Source organism: Plecotus auritus (genome assembly GCF_963455305.1).
Source record: "Plecotus auritus genome assembly, chromosome: 6".
Taxonomy (NCBI): domain Eukaryota; kingdom Metazoa; phylum Chordata; class Mammalia; order Chiroptera; family Vespertilionidae; genus Plecotus; species Plecotus auritus.
In genome coordinates, this window is record NC_137773.1 from 153,586,461 (window position 1) to 153,603,831 (window position 17,371).

At 37.9% G+C, this 17,371-nt stretch overlaps 1 protein-coding gene across 7 annotated transcripts in view; it reads right to left on the reverse strand.

Moving 5' to 3' along the window:
- Positions 1 to 17,371, reverse strand: part of ANKRD28 (ankyrin repeat domain 28) — a 141,849-nt gene that overhangs the window by 3,603 nt on the left and 120,875 nt on the right. For all 7 annotated transcript variants that reach the window (XR_013960873.1, XM_080673699.1, XM_080673696.1 and 4 more), the window contains 10 exons: positions 14,684 to 14,885; positions 12,282 to 12,369; positions 11,925 to 12,042; positions 11,241 to 11,460; positions 7,499 to 7,586; positions 7,329 to 7,412; positions 5,957 to 6,102; positions 5,218 to 5,300; positions 4,735 to 4,817; positions 3,713 to 3,804 (listed from right to left, as the gene is read on the reverse strand). Coding sequence is in view for 6 of the 7 variants with exons in the window: in XM_080673699.1 (XP_080529825.1) it covers positions 3,713 to 3,804; positions 4,735 to 4,817; positions 5,218 to 5,300; positions 5,957 to 6,102; positions 7,329 to 7,412; positions 7,499 to 7,586; positions 11,241 to 11,460; positions 11,925 to 12,042; positions 12,282 to 12,369; positions 14,684 to 14,885 (1,204 nt within the window). In the remaining variant the exon portion in view is untranslated. The remainder of the gene's footprint in view (positions 1 to 3,712; positions 3,805 to 4,734; positions 4,818 to 5,217; positions 5,301 to 5,956; positions 6,103 to 7,328; positions 7,413 to 7,498; positions 7,587 to 11,240; positions 11,461 to 11,924; positions 12,043 to 12,281; positions 12,370 to 14,683; positions 14,886 to 17,371) is intronic.

Genomic DNA, 17,371 nt, shown 5'->3' on the forward strand with positions numbered 1-17,371 from the left:
GATATATTAGAACAGTGATTTTCAACCTTTTTCTTTTTTTTTTTAAATATTTTATTGATTTTTTTACAGAGAGGAAGGGAGAGGGATAGAGAGTTAGAAACATCGATGAGAGAGAAACATCGATCAGCTGCCTCCTGCACACCTCCTACTGGGGATGTGCCCGCAACCAAGGTACATGCCCTTGACTGGAATCGAACCTGGGACCTTTCAGTCCACAGGCCAACACTCTATCCACTGAGCCAAACCGGCCAGGGCAATTTTCAACCTTTTTCATCTCAAGGCACACACAAATGAATTACTAAAATTCTATGGCACACCAAAAAAATATATTTTTGCTGATCTGACAAGAAACTATAGTTATAATTTTCATTCATTCACACTGAATGGCTATTGTTGTGTTGGCTGTTGTCACTTTTTTATTTGACAATCTAAGGCAGTGGTCGGCAAACTCATTAGTCAACAGAGCCGAATATCAACAGTACAACGATTGAAATTTCTTTTGAGAGCCAAATTTTTTAAACTTAAACTTCTTCTAACGCCACTTCTTCAAAATAGACTTGCCCAGGCCGTGGTATTTTGTGGAAGAGCCATACTCAAGGGGCCAAAGAGGCGCATGTGGCTCGCGAGCCGCAGTTTGCCGACCATGGATCTAAGGGAAAAGAGGTCAGTGCCCCTGACTAAATAGTCAAGTATTGCATGTTTTAAATATTCTTGGGGCACACCAGTTGAAAATCGCTGTTAGAAGATAAGCTCTGCAGAAATAAGACTGAGGACTGAGAAAGCTGTGGTGGGGGTATGCAGCAGGTGTAGTATAAATAGGGTAGTCATGATAGGCTTCATTGAGATGACATTTGAGCTAAGATCTGAAACAGGTGAAGGATTCAGCCAAAGACTGCTTAGGGACAGAGTGTTCCAGGCAGAGGAAACAGCCAGTACAAAGATCATGACCCCTATACATCCATGGGGAGAAGAGGCTGGCATGGCAGAATGCAGAGAAGGAAGAGCCGGAGATAAGATCAGAGAGGAACAGAGTAGCAAACCAATCATGTAGGGCCTTGCAGATCATTATCCTATATAATAAAGAAGTAATATGCAAATTAACCCTCATGCCCTCTCAAGATGGCTGCCTACGACCAGGCTGGCAGGGGGGTGAGGGATGACCAAACGAATGAACAGCAGGCTGTGTGGGGCAACCAGGCCAGCAGGGGGGTTAGTGAAGGATGACCAAACAACTGAACAGCAAGCTGCATGGGGTGACCAGGCCAATGGGGAGGGCCGTGAGGGGCGACCAGGCTGGCGGGGGGTGGGGGGGCAGTTGGTGGCGACCAGGCCAGCGCGGGGGGGGGGGGGGAGGGCAGTTAGGGGCAACCAGGCCAGCACAAGGGGGGCAGTTGAGGGCAACCAGGCTGGCAGAGGGGGGCAGTTAGGGGTGACAAGGCCTGCAGGGGGGGCAGTTGGGGCGACTAGGCTGGCAGGGGGGCAGTGAGGGGCGACTAGGCCAGCAGGGGGAGGCAGGTGGGGTGACCAGACCGGCAGGGGGAACAGTTAGGGGTGACCTGGCCGGCAGCAGGGGGCAGTTAGGGGTGACCAGGCAGGCAGGCAGTTGAGTGATTAGGAGCCAGTGGTCCAGGATGTGAGAGTGATGTTCGACTGCCAGCAGTCGGACATACCCCAAGAGGTCCCGGATTGGAGAGGATGCAGGCTGGGCTGAGGGAACGCCCCCCCCCCTCCGCGTGCATGAATTTCGTGCACCAGGCCTCTAATAAGGATTATAAGGAAACTGAGATTTGGAGGAATATCTTCTCACACTTTTTAAAAGGATCCAGGCCAGAGTGGTAGGATTAGAGAAGATAAAAGTGAGCATGGACATACTTTGTTGATGGATTGTACATTGGGTGAGAGAAAGAGAGAGAGAGAGAGAGAGAGAGAGAGAGAGAGAGAGAGAGAGAGAGAGAGGAGTTAAGGAATACTCCAGGTTATTGCTCTGAGCAACTATAAGGATGGAAATTGTCATCAACTGAGATCAGGACAGCAGGGGGAGGAGAGAAAAGGATCTGCAGTTCAGATATGGACATGTCATGTTTGAGTTGTTTATTAGACCTCCATGTGGTACTGTCAATTAGGCCGCTGGATCTCTGAATATGGAGATCAGGAGAAGTCTGGGCTGGAGATATAAATTTAGGACATCTCAGCACAGGTAGTATTTAGGACCAAGGTACTAAATAAGATCACCGAAGGAGCAAATGTAGGTAGGGAAAGTAAAAAGAACCAAGGACTGAGTCCTAGAGCCTACCAAAATTAAAGAGTTGTGCAGAAGAGGGAGAGAGGTTGTGAAATAAATTAAGAATAATTAGTAACACAGGAGGAAAACCAAGCAAGTCTGGAGGCCTGAAAGACAAATGAAGGAAGTTTATCAGAGAAAGAACATATACTTGCATGTCAAGTATACCTCAATAAAAAAAAAAAAAAAGAATAAAAAACAATTTTCAGTTCCAATGAGTTTGGTTAATTAATCTAACCACCCAAATAGTGAATTACAAACCCTTAACCCATTATCAATTCAAGGAAGTAGTACGTGTGAATGGAGACTGGGTTCACCTAAATAAGGGAACTGTAATCAAATCACAGATACTCACTATGACTCTCCCTCTTATCCTGTCCTAAAGTGATCTGCACCAATTTATCCAATTAGCAATAAGCAGCATAAAAGAAAACATGAAGATTATTCGGGGAAAATATTGGACACTTGCTATGCAAGACTGCAACTTTCACATCCCCAGTTAAAACTTGATATATATCAAGTTAAATGAGAACTAACAACTGATTCTCAACATTATGAGGATCATTGGTGATCTTGACTGCAGCAGATTTAAGAAAGAATGAAAGAAGAGAAGAACTGGAAACAGAGGACAGCCAACTTGAGTAATTCTGCTGCAAAGAGGGACAGAGATATATGGCAGTAGCTGGTATGAGTAGTGGCATTAATGAAAGATAAAAAAAATTTTTTTATTGACTTCAGAGAGGAAGGGAGAGGGAGAGAGAGTTAGAAACATCAATGATGAGAGAGAATCATTGATCGGCTGCCTACGGCACTTCCCCTACTAGGGATCAAGCCCACAACCTGGGCATGTGCCTGACTTGGAATCGAACTGCAATCTCCTGGTTCACAGGTCGACAATCAACCACTGAGCCATGCTGGCTGAACAGATTTTTTTTTAAGATCAGATAAATAACATTTATATATGATAAGAATAATCTAGGAAGATTCCAACAAAAAAAATCTTTATTATAGGTTTTTTGCTAAAGTGATAGTCTCAAGTAGGCAAAAGGGACACAATCTAGTGCATAAGTGGGAATATTAGTTTTTGGTAAGAACCTGGCAATGAAGTAAGAGCCTTGATAAATATTTGTTGACAAAATAAAATTTTTCAATACTAAGTTAAAAAAGATGATAATACCAAACCAAAGTTAATAAACACTAATTCTGGTTTAATAGATGGATATGTAAAATTCAGCTAATCTGTTAGATGAACTTTCCTTGTTTGTCTTGCCCTTATTTCCTTTGCCAAAAGTAACTACCATTCAATATTAATTTCAGCTCTCCTCTTTGACCAATAAAAAATATCCCAGTTTACTTCAAATACGGATTATCAAAAGATAAAAGCTCCTAGTAAGATATAGGTTAAGTAAAGAAAATGTAGAATCTACTTACCGTTTTCATCTACTGCAAGCACACTTGCTCCTTTGCCCAAAAGTTCCTGAACCACCATTGTTAGCCCATTTCGGGCAGCAACATGCAGAGGTCTGGGTGGAGGAGGGGGGAGGGAGGAAAGAATTGTACATGTATATATGTGCATGCCCACGCACTTGTGCACACAAACAACACACACATTATAAACTCGAGGCACCCAGTCCCAGCAGCAATAAAGATGGGTGTGAGGGACAGCAGACCCCACGTGTCGTGTACTGTCACACCTCGACAATATGCATAAGCTCAGCACTCGGTCATGTTAGCAAGTACCTTGTCTTCACTAAACCCTTTTGTTAGTTTCCTTCTAAGACTAATGTTTAAAAAGATTTTACCAATTAAATTGCATTTTAAGTTGTTGCTTTAAGAAATGAGGTTGGCAAACAGGTATAACAGACTATACAATAAAAACCATAAATTGCAATAGCACGAATTCCAATACGCCTTGAAAATAGTTTACAGATTCCATGACTAATTTTTGGACCCTCAAAGGATCTAACTGCTATGCGAATGGGAATGGGTATCATGGATTTTCCTCTATACCAAGCCTCAGAGTAGAATAGCCAATGGGAATTGGGAGAGGACAATGGGAGATAACCACTTAAGATCTAAGCAGTCACCTAGAGGCTGGCTGCTCACATTAAGAACTTGATTCTTTCTGAAATCTCTTTAGCTTATAGACACATAAAAACTTTTTACCTCATTTAATGCTGGTGTTGAATAATGTATTATTCTAGGGGGTTTCCATAAAACACACAGAATAGTATTACTTTCTTCCATAAAAGTGAATTAAGGAAAAACATTACTTTCAATAATGAAGTTTCAAGTTCAAAAGCTTTTTTAGTAATATACCTTTTAATTGTTATGATTATAGAAATGAGTTTTGTCAATTATAAGCTGATTGTGATTCCAATGGTCCCATGTTAGAAAAATACCCCATTTACAATGATAGGTCACAAGGTTTATACTAGACACAAAATACTTACGTTTGCAAGGCTGCATTGGTTGCATTGATGAGGTTTCTATCTGTTATCTTTTCCAGTATTAACAAGGCACTAGTTTCATGACCCTAAAATTATGGAAAATAACTCTTAAAAATTTGGGTACTATTAAATATAAATTAATTCACTCAATACACTCCAACCGTGGTCCATATAATACATATGCCATGAATTTGTCCAAAAGTGTTGATGGAATGAGGTTGGGGGAGAGGATAAGAATATTTAAGATTAGAAAGATTAAAGAAAGATAATAATGTTTAGGCTTGTGCTCTAAAACTTGTTTGGCTTACTGGAGACTTTCATACACCATATTGCCTAACATGTCAGGACTTTTTTTCAAGAAATCTGTTGCAAATGATCATTTGAGAGGTTTGGTCCCTGGCTCTGTTCATTTTAGTGAAATGGAAAAATTTTAAATGCCACTGTTGATATTAACAATGAAAACATATCCTTAAAATGTGTACATACCTTGCTGCAAGCCAAATGGAGGGCGGTGTTTTTACTGTTGTCTTGTAAAGTCAGATCTGCACTAGCACTGCTAACCAGCATCTCTGGGAGGAAAAATTGCATCAATTCTTATGTTTATGAACATATACCTTAGATCACTACTAACTCACTGTAGAGAAATGAAGATACAAAGCAAAAACATACCGCTAGCAAAAACGTAAGTGCAAGAAAAATATTGTATATTTTAATATACAACATACAGACTATATCGTCTTGCTGTTGTGTAAGTCAAAGACCCTAACCATCAGCAACTAACATATATTTTGTGAGTGTTAAATTTCAAATACTGTTTTAAGTGCTCTGAAATAATAACACCTTATTTAACTCTCACAACAACCCTATAAAGTAGTTACTATTATTTTTCTCACTTTATACGTTAAAAAACGAAGGCATAAGGTCACTTAGTTGGCAGACCGAGGACTCACATTCGGTTACTCTGGCCCCCCAGCCAGTTTCTGAACCCTTATCTTATACTGCCTCGCTGGGAACAGACTATTCACTCAGTAAGGGCGAATGAAAACATTTGGGCTCTAAATAAAAATGTGGGTTGTAAGCAGGTAAAAGGTTTTAAATCTCAGGAGTGGTAGGATAACTAACCAGTGGAAAATTCTATGAACTAGTGTCAGAGGGCTTAGATTTGAAGTTCTATATAAGCAATATAAATATTTAGAATAATAAAAGCCTTAACCAGTTTCTTTACCAACTGTGTTTGTTTGTCCGTTTTCTGCAGCCATCATGAGAGGTGTTTTCCCAGAAGAGTCCACAGAATTGACTTGAGCATTATGGCTGAGCAACAGCTGTAAACACTCTACATGGTCTGTAAAGGCAGCTGCATGGAGAGGAGTTCTGTAATGCAGAGAAGTGGAGAGACTTGACTAAATCTATATGCCATATACTCTAAAAAAAAAAATTGCTTAATTTATGACAAGTAATTTTCAAGGGTTTACAGATTACGCTGTAAAAGCATTGCCTAGATACTAATAGGACTGAATTTACTAACTTCTGCCACAAAAATGTGTATTTCTGATAACATAAAATACCCTTAACCAAACTAATATAAATAAGAATAAATTATAAAATTGCTAAAACAATGTTATAGCATTAAAAGATATATTGAAACTAGAGGCCCGGTGCATGAAATTCGTGCACAAGGGGAGGGGTTTCCCCTCTTCCCAGCCTGCACTCTCTCCAATCTGGGACTTCCCCCTCACAATCTGGGACTGCTGGCTCCTAACTGCTCACCTGCATGCCTGCCTGATCGCCCCTAACTGCCCCCCCCCACCAGCCTGATCACCCCTAACTGCCTCTGCCTGCCGGCCTGATTGCCCCCAATTGCCCCCCCTCCATGCTGGCCTTGTTGCCCCTTAGTGCCCCCCCCCCCCCACGCTGGCCTGGTCGCCCCTTACTGCTGCCGCCCCCCCACCCCCCCGCTGGCCTGGTTGTCCCCAACTGCCCTCCACTTCTGGCTTGGTTGCCCCTAACTGCCCCCCCCCCCCGCCAGCCTGGTCATCCCTCACTGCCCCCCCTGCCGGCCTGGTCGCCCCCAACTGCCCGCCCCCACCCCCTGCTGGCCTGGTTGCCCCACACAGCCTGCTGTTCAGTTGTTGGTCGTCCCTTACTAACCCCCCCTGCCAGCCTGGTCACCCCATGCAGCCTGCTGTTCAGTTGTTACTGTGACAGCATCCTGGACAATTTGCATATTCCTCTATTATTAGTATAGATAAATCAATCCTGACTCATACTGCCATGTATTACAACTGTTGGACTCTCTTGCAGCCTTTATTTCTATATAGAAAAATGTTAACTTTATTAACAATATTCATTGGGTAACAAACATACCCCTTTAAAAAAAGGGGGAAATCTTTACATATTACAAGTTTTAAAAAGAAGACTGGCTAAAAAATCATAATAAAAATGTCCTTTACAATGAGAACATAATTAAGATTTTATAGCACTTCATAGTTGCAAATATAAAAATCAACTTTTAATTAATAATTTAACTGATGTTGTAGCTAATTATTTTTTCTCTCCTATGAAAAGTAAAACAATTTCCTACAGAGCTGAATCCTTACCTTCCTTTTGAATCTGTGGCATTCACGATGCTGGCACCCAATGTATCAATTAGCATTTCAGCAGCACCTTCGTTGTCATTTATCCTGTGTAAGGTAAGGAGGTGATCACTCTCACAGCTATGGTGTATTTCTTAGCCAAACCATGTTTGATTCATTCTGCTTTTACTTACACAGCACAATGCAATGGACTGAAAGCATTTCCTTCTATCTTCTGGAAAACGTCCTGTTCTAAAAGAAGTTCTACACATGTCTCGTGACCTAAATAAGTAAGCGAGAATCAGATATTAAAATCTCCCCAAAATACTAATGTGCCCACATTCACCCACACATCCTCACACAAGTAAGACAACAATTTACATGGATTAAAAATACACAGTCCACTGAACCTGTTAAACATCACATTTTTAGGAGCTTTGGAATTCAAAGTACAACCTCAAGACCTAAGTACAGTAGCTTCTTGTGATAATTTTATTGGAGTTTATTACTGACACAGCAAGTACTTAAGAGTGTGTGGGGGGAGATTTCTCCCAGTTCAGTCTCTAGATTGTAGCCACTGTTACCTTAACAGTTCCAGAAACTCTGTAGGCATATACAACTGCATGCACACTAACACATACTTCCTTTTTAATTTTTACATAAATGGGATGTTTAGTTCTGCAACTTCTTTCTTACTTAATAGCAACTTTGAAAATAAGGAAAAACCCAAACCTTAACTTAATTTTCAAAGCCAGGGTTTTAGTAAAATTACCATAATTGCTGTACTAATTGCTGCAAATGAAATGTTGCTTCTTTTATTTCATCAGTCATCTGGTATCTGATTTAGGAATAAATTATATTCTTCCATCGCCTCTTTATTTCCATGGCTTAATATCTGGCTAACACAGTAATACTAAATTTTTCTTTTTAAATTACTCTAACATGCTCAAACAACAGTTCAACTTTCTTTATCCTATAATCATTTTTTACCACGAAAAGAAAGTTCTAGAAAACTTTTAACTGTGTTGGTTCTCTTCTCTAATCCAATGGTTCTCACCTGGAGCTATTTGCCCCTTCATGTCTGGAGATATATTTAGCTATCACACCTGGAGATGGGGTAAGGGATGCTACTGGTATTTAGGGTGGTAGAAGCCAGGGAGGCTGCTGAATATCTTACACAGCATGTGACAGTCTCTCACAACAAAGAATTATTTGGCCCAAAATGTGAACAGTGTTGAGGTTGAGAAACCCTACTTTAATTCTTTCTCTCCAAATGTTAACTCATTACAAAACATTAACCATGGAAAGTTGTCCAGTATTGATTTAAGAACCTTATTTTCCTGGTATACCAGTTCTCAAGGTTGGTCTGGGGAAGTCTGGGTTGATTCCAAATTAGTCTTTTCTTAAACTAACCACTAAAAAAGATTTCCACTCTTCTCACTAAATTTTTGTTGTTTGATTTGGTAAATAGTTATTTTTCATAAAAATGTTATTAATATGCAATATATTATTATTTTAAAATACATTAGTACTGGGTCATATCAAGTGCCTTAGTTTATGAAGAAATGATAAAATGATAATCACTTGTGCCTTAGTTTATGAAGAAATGATAAAACTGAACTTTTCATATTTCTGAGTAATATTCTGAGGATGCTCAGTTTCATAAAAATTGATAAATTTTTAAGAGAAACATGATAATGTAAGTTCTCTTAAGTTCTGTGATTAAATGACTACATAAATTGAAAATCTGAACTTTAAAGCATAGTATGTATAACCAGTTCTTTTATAAAACTTTGCCGCCATTCCATTTCAATTTTGAAGGAAACAATGTTTTCTGTTCTGTTGGAGTGGGGAGTGCTTCCAATTTTCTTTTCAGCTGTACAATAATTACCAGTCAAAGTAAAACCATTTCATACACTCTATTCTCAGAATGCCAAATTACAAAATAGGCTTTTGGCTATAAATATGGTATTAATTTGAGGCTGTCTGTATAGTCCCTTCTTGCATATAGCCAACACTAATGTCTTCCAGCTCGATTCAGAATCATCACAATCTTGCTGCAGTCTAGAAATTAGACACATCTGTTATGATCTTTAAATGACAACCAGGCAAGTAGTTCATGCAAAATTTTCTCTTATACTGGTACACAAGTGCTTAGAGAGTCTAAATTCAGTAGTGATAGAGTAGAAACTAACTTTAAGGAAACAGTGTTCTGCATAAAGACCTGAATATTATAATGGACAGCAATTCCCCCAAAAAACAGTTACAGCAATTTATTTATAACTAAATGTTCTTTATCCGAGGAAAAATACCTTATTGTGTAGTTCTTCCAATGTTAATTCTCACTGATACATTAAAAAAAAGCAATAAAAGTCTGCTTCAGACTTCTTAAATAAATAAATTTCACATCTGTGGATGTTTTACTACCATATTACGTTTTTGGTTTTCCTTATACTTGTAAAATGTCTTCAAGATACATTATAAAAACAAATCAAATTTCAATGGCAAAATATAGTAACTTCTTTGACTTAGGACTAATCTTTGGCTATGTCACTATACTCATAAAATACCAACTTTAGTAAGTTGAAAAGGGAAAAAGATGTTGAAACCCAAAGGTTTTATAGGATTCCAGACTGTGCTGGCTAAGGATCAGAGGTAGTAGAAAATGAAACTGACAAAACTTTTCAACTAGCAATCCATTTAATTATTTAAGTTTTTTTTTATGGTGCCATCAGTACTCAGAATTGAAGGATGACCAATGGTCATCACAGAACAATCCTCAGGAAGAGACCAAAACTTTCTCATAGCAAAAGAATAGAATTCTCACACAAGAATTGTTAATATGAAAACCAAAATATCGTATCTAGAAGATGCTTATGAAAACAAACTAGAATGTTGCAAGATTCAGATTTCTCCTTTCATCATAAGTTAACATTATATAAAGAGGAAATTTATATTTTCTCTACCTTTTGAGGGAAAGTTGTTAGAACTGTGAAATAGTTTTGTAGGTACACTCTCACAGCTTACCTTAATCAGAATGCTACCAGTACACTGAAATTCACCCCCCAATCTGCGTAAGCACAAACTCTGACACGATTTATGTTTATAGTGCACACAATGTACCTGAGTGTTTTCTAAGATGGTCAAATATATGCCTCTACACAAGGAAAAAATTAATACATCTCAATATGCTTCATTATTTATATTATTTTAATTAGTGAAAACTCACAAGCCAAACTCCATTTTAACCATCTATAACTTAAAAAACAGCTTTATCCTTCTCTAAGAACCTTTGATGAGCCTACCTGTAAAAGGACTAACTGAGACTGTTAGCCCCTTGAAAGTTAAAGGTAAGTCTGTTCTAACCATGCATCTAAGTTAACTTAACCATGAAAGTTTCTAAAGTTTCTACTTCTATGATCTGCTAGAATTTTATTCCCTTAAAATTTTGAGCATACATGGTACTATTGATGTAAGGATCTTAAGAATATGCTCACAAAAATACACAATTTCAGTTTAGAATGCGATGCATTTTCATTGTTTCTCCTACCTTAGTCAGTTTTTCCCTAAAATAAGTACATTTAGAAAGTGAAAGAACATAATTAAAATACAAGCATACTACATAAAAGACATTGGAAATAATATTATAAAATTATCTTAAAATGCAAATACTTGAAGCAAAGGTCTCAGAAAAATTTCAAACTTGGTGATAGCTTATGTCAAAACATCTTTGACTATTACTGTCTTGGCTTTAACACAAGGAGCTGGAGTACGTTATGACTACATAGTAGATTTTTCCTAGGCTTCCTACTTATCTTAAACTTTAAATCTTCCTTATAAATATGTCATTTTCAGGAATCTCAAAATGCTACAGTTAGCTGTCCCTGCTTGGCACATAACCGGCATTTAATTTAAGTTTGTATCTGTATACTTAACCATTATAGCAAGCCCAGTGAAGTGCTGTATATCCATGATTGTCGGCTATGGCTGGATTTGCATCCACAGATGCTGCTGAGTGCAAAAGGGCTCCCAGAACACCAATGTGTCCACAGGCAGCTGACAAGTGGATAGGTGTCCGCCCTCTACTATCCCGAAATAAGCACTTAGCACCATGTTGAAGCAATGCATCTACACATTCTTCATGGCCTGTAACTGCCTGAAAGAAAGATTGTTTGCATATAGTTGAATATATTATGTTGGGTATTACATATCAATTATAGCTAATTAAAATTTTTACATTCATATTTTTAAAGTCCATATTCCTCATATCCTTTCACCAATCAATGCATTTATCATTTTTTAATAACTCAGTATTTTTATTGGAAGTGACTTGAAGAGTCAGTTAAAGCAGTAACTTTATCATGATATAAATAGTATGAAAAACAGGAAGAGGAACTTATAATTCAATAAAAATAATGACGTTTCAAGGTGAAAAAGTTAAGATAGAAATGTTTAAGAAAATAGTTGTGATAAATTAGCATTCAAAAACAATACTGAAGGAAAAGAGTAAAGATTATTTGGTAAAAATTTAATGAAGAAAAATAAACATAGCCTAGTTCAGTTTAGGTAAAATGAGATTATAAGAACAATTTGAAATGAAATGGGATTATTTTTGCTTACCCCTCTATGCAATGCTGTCCTTCCCCACTTATCTTTGGCATCTACGTTTGCTCCTTTGTTTAGCAATGAGTAAACACAGTCTGTGTGCCCATTGAGGACAGACAGCATCAGAGGAGTCCTGAGCAACAATAGGAACAGGTTCAGTGTTACCAGTTAGGACTCCACTCCATGAAAAACAGTGCACACGCCTGTTTTCTAAATGCGCCTTAACGTGATACAACTTTAAAGCATAGGTAACTTAAAAAACTATATTTTATGTTACTCAGTTACATATTATGACAGGCTTACTAAAATAGGGGCAAAAGCATAAAGATTAACAAACATCCTAAAAATAATTTGAACATTATTAAAACTTACTGCCCATTTCCATCTTGAATGTCTACAGCATTCTGTGGTTCTGCATTTCCTATTAGTAGTCGTAAGCATTCTGAATGACCATTTGTTGCTGTAAAGTGATATTTAAACATTTTAGTAATTATATGTAATAATAAAATAGAAAATGTCCATCTTAGAGCACACTTTCTAGATATAATTTTGGGATGGTTTATAGAATGTAATAGGCAAGAAAGAAAAATATCTATAGATACAAAGAAGGTTTCTATTGCTTTTGTTGATTAAACAGGATATAAATTCTTCATATAAAATCACAGCCTTACTCATACCTCATTATCTGCCCTGCTAATAGAATGATCAATTTATTTAGAGCTCTTATGGTGGCAATGTGGTCAGGGAGGGTGGACTGCCTCTAGCAAAGGGGTGAAATCATTAGACCAAGTCAATCACAATAACTCCTTTTCCTTTGCCAGTGATTGGTTTCAAGGTGAGTACCAGTCCAGCTCTAACCAATGAGATGCTAAGAAATCTAGAGGGCTTCTGGGAAACATTTTTATTCTGGATAATGAAAAGTCCTCCTTCCTTCCTAATTTTAGATGTGATCTTGTAAAGCAGCAGCAGCCATTCTCTGACATGAGTGCAAAGGCAAGAGGGTAAGAGAGAATCTTTCGGAGTTCTGACACCACTGCTGACACCAACCCTGACATTTTATGAGACAAAACACTGTCACTTGAGCCACCTTTTAGTTTGGTACTATAAAATAATTACAATTCACTTCCAGGAAAAAAAAAAGAAACACAAAAAAACACTCAGTGTTCTTTCACGACTCATGAGTAAGGTGCTCCCTTACAAGCAGATCTCCAAATGTGAAAGGCATCTACAGAGCAAAGGCTTCCATTTACTGAAAAAAGGTGTTAACAGTAGCCTGTAGCTGTAGCTCTTTCAGTGGCTGGGACTCAAGAGTACAGGGCACTGGTTACCTCTGAAGGACAGGCTAATGTCTTGGTTCAATCTTTACCTATTAGGAGTGCAAACACTCCATGAAAGATTTAAATTAACTGCAAACGAGATGTACTGATAATTTTTCAAGTTGCAGAATGAAATATATAGTCTCACTCTTTTTCGGAATAACAGAAAATGACAGCATTTTGACCTCTTATTCTTGCCATGTAGCTGTTTATTTCACACATTTATTGAGTTTTAATCCATTATTAAAACTTCTGCCTTTGAGCCCTGCTTGAATATCTGATAGCTTCTGAAAGGCTGCTCTGGAGCAACAGGTAGTTTTACCTATGGTCTTCTAAAATGCAAGTTTCTCAAAAGACTAGAAGCAAAATCCTAATATTCAAATACGTCCTTAAGGATCACTCTATAAAAACTAAGTGAAATAAATCTAATCATATAGAGATGGCCTATCGGAGATGAGAAAAATACTTGGCTAGGATTTCTTTAAGTGTACCAGTCTTGGTTATTTAAAATGCCTTGTCCTGGCTGGTGTGGCTCATTTGGTTGGGCATCATCCCATGCACCAAAATGTTGCTGGTTCGATTCCTAGTTAGGGCACATGCCCAGGTTGCAGGCTTAATCCCCAGTAGAAAGTGTGAAGGAGGCAACCAATTGATGTTCTGCTCTCACATCAATGTTTCTCTCTCTCTTCCCCCTCTCTCTAAAAATTAATGAAGAATCTTAAAAATAGCCTTAACCGGTTTGGCTCAGTGGATAGAGCATCAGCCTGCGGACTGAAAGGTCCCAGGTTTGATTCTGGTCAGGACATGTATCTTGGTTGCGGGCACATCCCCAGTAGGAGGTGTGCAGGAGGCAGCTGATCGATGGTTCTCTCTCATCGATGTTTCTAACTCTCTATCCCTCTCCCCTCCTCTCTGTAAAAAAATCAATAAATATATTTTAAAAAAAAGAATCTTAAAAATAAAATAAAATGAATACTATCCTGTAGAGAGTTGTGAATCTGCATCTGCTAGTGATACATAGATATACCAAGTGATCACAATGACACGGTTACATGCTTTTGCACTTCTATACAATTGCAACATTACAAAATCGCATCATGGAGTAGTTCTTGCATAAAGTAGGTGCTTAATAACTGTCTACATAGATATTTAATGCAGTGCCCTGGTAGAGTAAGTCAAAATGTTTATCAATTGTTAAAAGCACATACCAATCTAAAATAACTTCCATTAAAAAGTAAAAACTGTATTGCATTGTTTTGCTGATAAATATTTCAGAGGTTAGGCTTACATAAATCCAATTGCTAAGGTAGAAAATGATTTTGCCATTAGAATATGGTAAAAAGAGGAAGTACTAGTGAAAGAAAGGGACAGAAAGACAAAGCAGAAAAGTCAAATTGAAAAAGAAAAGACTATTAGATGGAAAGTGGTAAGTGAAACCATGCATAATATTTGACATACCTGCTGCATGTATAGGCGTTCTCTTCAAAATGTAATCTTTTACTAAGATTGAGGCTCCCTGATTAATGAGTACATCCACACATTCAACATGGCCCTTAAATGCTGCAAGATCTAAGGGTGTTCTTCCACTACTATTCCGCACATCAAGATCTAACAAAGACTGTACCAACACTTCCAGCGCTTGATGGTGACCATGATAGGCCTAGGAATAAAAATAAATAAATACATACATATATACATACACATTTAGACCGACTTTCCAGATACTTGAGAAAACATAAAGAAGCAAGCAAACTTGTCTTCACATTATTACTATATGTGAGATAATCCAAAGTTTCAGTATTTAGAATTCAGAATGTTAACTATAACTTTTTAAACAACCAAATAGGCTATAGTGTTAAGAAATGAGTATTCTGCAAATAATAAAAATTCAAATGACATGTGATGTTTTCATGAGTCTACAATGTCCGGTTAATGGCAGACATTAATTGGATATGTGACATGGATTCAATTAAAGCTTTCATTCTAAATCTATTCAGATTCCAAAGTCTGATTTTTCAATCGCAGTTCAGTCTTCTTCTAACTCCCTGGTAAAATTTCACTATACTTAAATTACAGAGACAGCCTGCAAATGAAGTTAAGCTAGTACTTGAGTTTTCTGATTTCTCAAATTAAAATGACTCCTCCCTCTACTGAATAATATGCCCTATCTCAAAAATAAACGTTTCTTTTAGCACAAAAATACTTAGGCTGAGCCCTGTTTGAATGATTGCCATGTGCTAGGCATTGTCTAGCAGTACAACAGAGTAACAGGATTTAAAAATTTGTCAGATTGAAGCTCTGCTTTTTTATACAGTCTGATAAAAAGGCTTTCCAGATAATTCATTTAAAAAACCAACATGTCAACTGAACATTTATTATTCTCATTGGACTAGATGCTGAGCAGGACATAAAGCAGTTAACAAGACACAGTTCAAGCACCAAAGGAATGTTCTCTCTAGTTCACTGACATGGCCACTTTGTAGCTAAGGGCCTTTCAGAAGTTATTTTTTGATGCCATTCACACCTACAGATTAGCAGGTGGATAAATTATCACTTTTGAATTTTTCACTGGGAATGGAAAAACACAAAATTCTACCATACTTTAGCTAAATCTCACTTGCTCCTAATCTGAAAGAAGATACACAGCTAAGAAAGGGCCCCACACTGCATCAAAGGGCTATAAAGCCATTTCTTGTGGAAAATGTCAGGAAGTACCAGCAAGAGTAAAGGTGCTCTAGGCCTTACTGATCTCTTTGACATTTCTGACTATCTTAAAGGTTCAAGTGACTGGAGATGACTGAACTTTACTGTCTTAGGACCACATCCAACCTTGTTCCTCACCAGGTCATTGAAATTATGCTACTAAATGAATGGACTTTGAGAAACACGGTTTATGCAGAAGATAGTAAGAAAAGAGGAGAGAAAATAAGGATGACTAGGAGCCTTGACGATTTGCCAAAGGGGTTTTTCCTTCATGATGTCCTTGTATAGGATGGAGACTTGTTTGTTTACTAGTATGTGTGAAGACAGGAACCAAGACCAATTTCACTAAGCCTCAAGCCACTGTATTTTCACTGTCAAGCTATACTAGATTGGAAGAGTTTGGAAGGAAAAAAAACCACTTCAAGTAATTTCTGAAACCTCCCAGAAATAGATACAAATGCAGAAGTGGTGGCATAACCACATTTCATTGAGCCTAATTACTAAATTACAAAATTGTTCTCATTCCAGCTTAAAACACTATTTAGCACACATGTTCATAGCAGCACTATTCACAATAGCCATAAAATAAAAAACTAGTAAAAACAACAACAATAAAAACTATAGTTTTTGAGGTAACTATTCAAGACTTGGCAAAGCTTAGTCTGGCACCTAATATGTGCTCAAGAAACGACAATGCTATCATTTTAAGAATGATGATGACGATGATGCAAGAAGAATTGCCTAGTCATCCGCTCAGACTTCATTTCTTGCCACCAACTATAAAACAGCTATTTTCTCCATGCTGGCTTTGTCCTCTGGATGACTTATTTACTATGCAAGTCAGAAGAGCAGATAATATTTCCAAAGACCCAAAGGGCAAGGAAGCAGAAAGCTTCGGCATGCCTTCTTAGTTACGTAGAACATGGCAGGAAGTGGGGAGAAAGACACCGCAGAAAAGTCAACGTGCACATGTCAGTGCTAAGAAATATGCAAGGAGATCAGGATGAATATATCAGTCTATGTGAGAAGAACAAATTAAGTGGATCACTGAACTTGGAGCGATCCACATTAGCTTAAGTAGTACCACTGTAAACATTTTACTATACTTAAAATCAGAGGTCTCACAAATACCTGGTGAGACCCAAGTCTCCTGATTCTTAAAGTTCCCACCCTCCCCTCAGCTGTAACATGTTTGTTTCAAAAATAAACTCTTCCTTTAGCACAGAAAGAACTAGACTGGGCTCTGCTTGAAATTTCCTAAGGTAATTCATTCCCATATTTGACTTAAAGAACTGCCACACTCTCTCCTTTCCCCTCTTAGTGACTGACATTAAGAGGAAAACTTCAGAGGCATCCTAAACTAAAAGAGACAGCACATGGCTAAATCCTATAGCACAAGCAATAGAAAGAACAGTGAACACATACCCAGTCAGCATCCCAAGA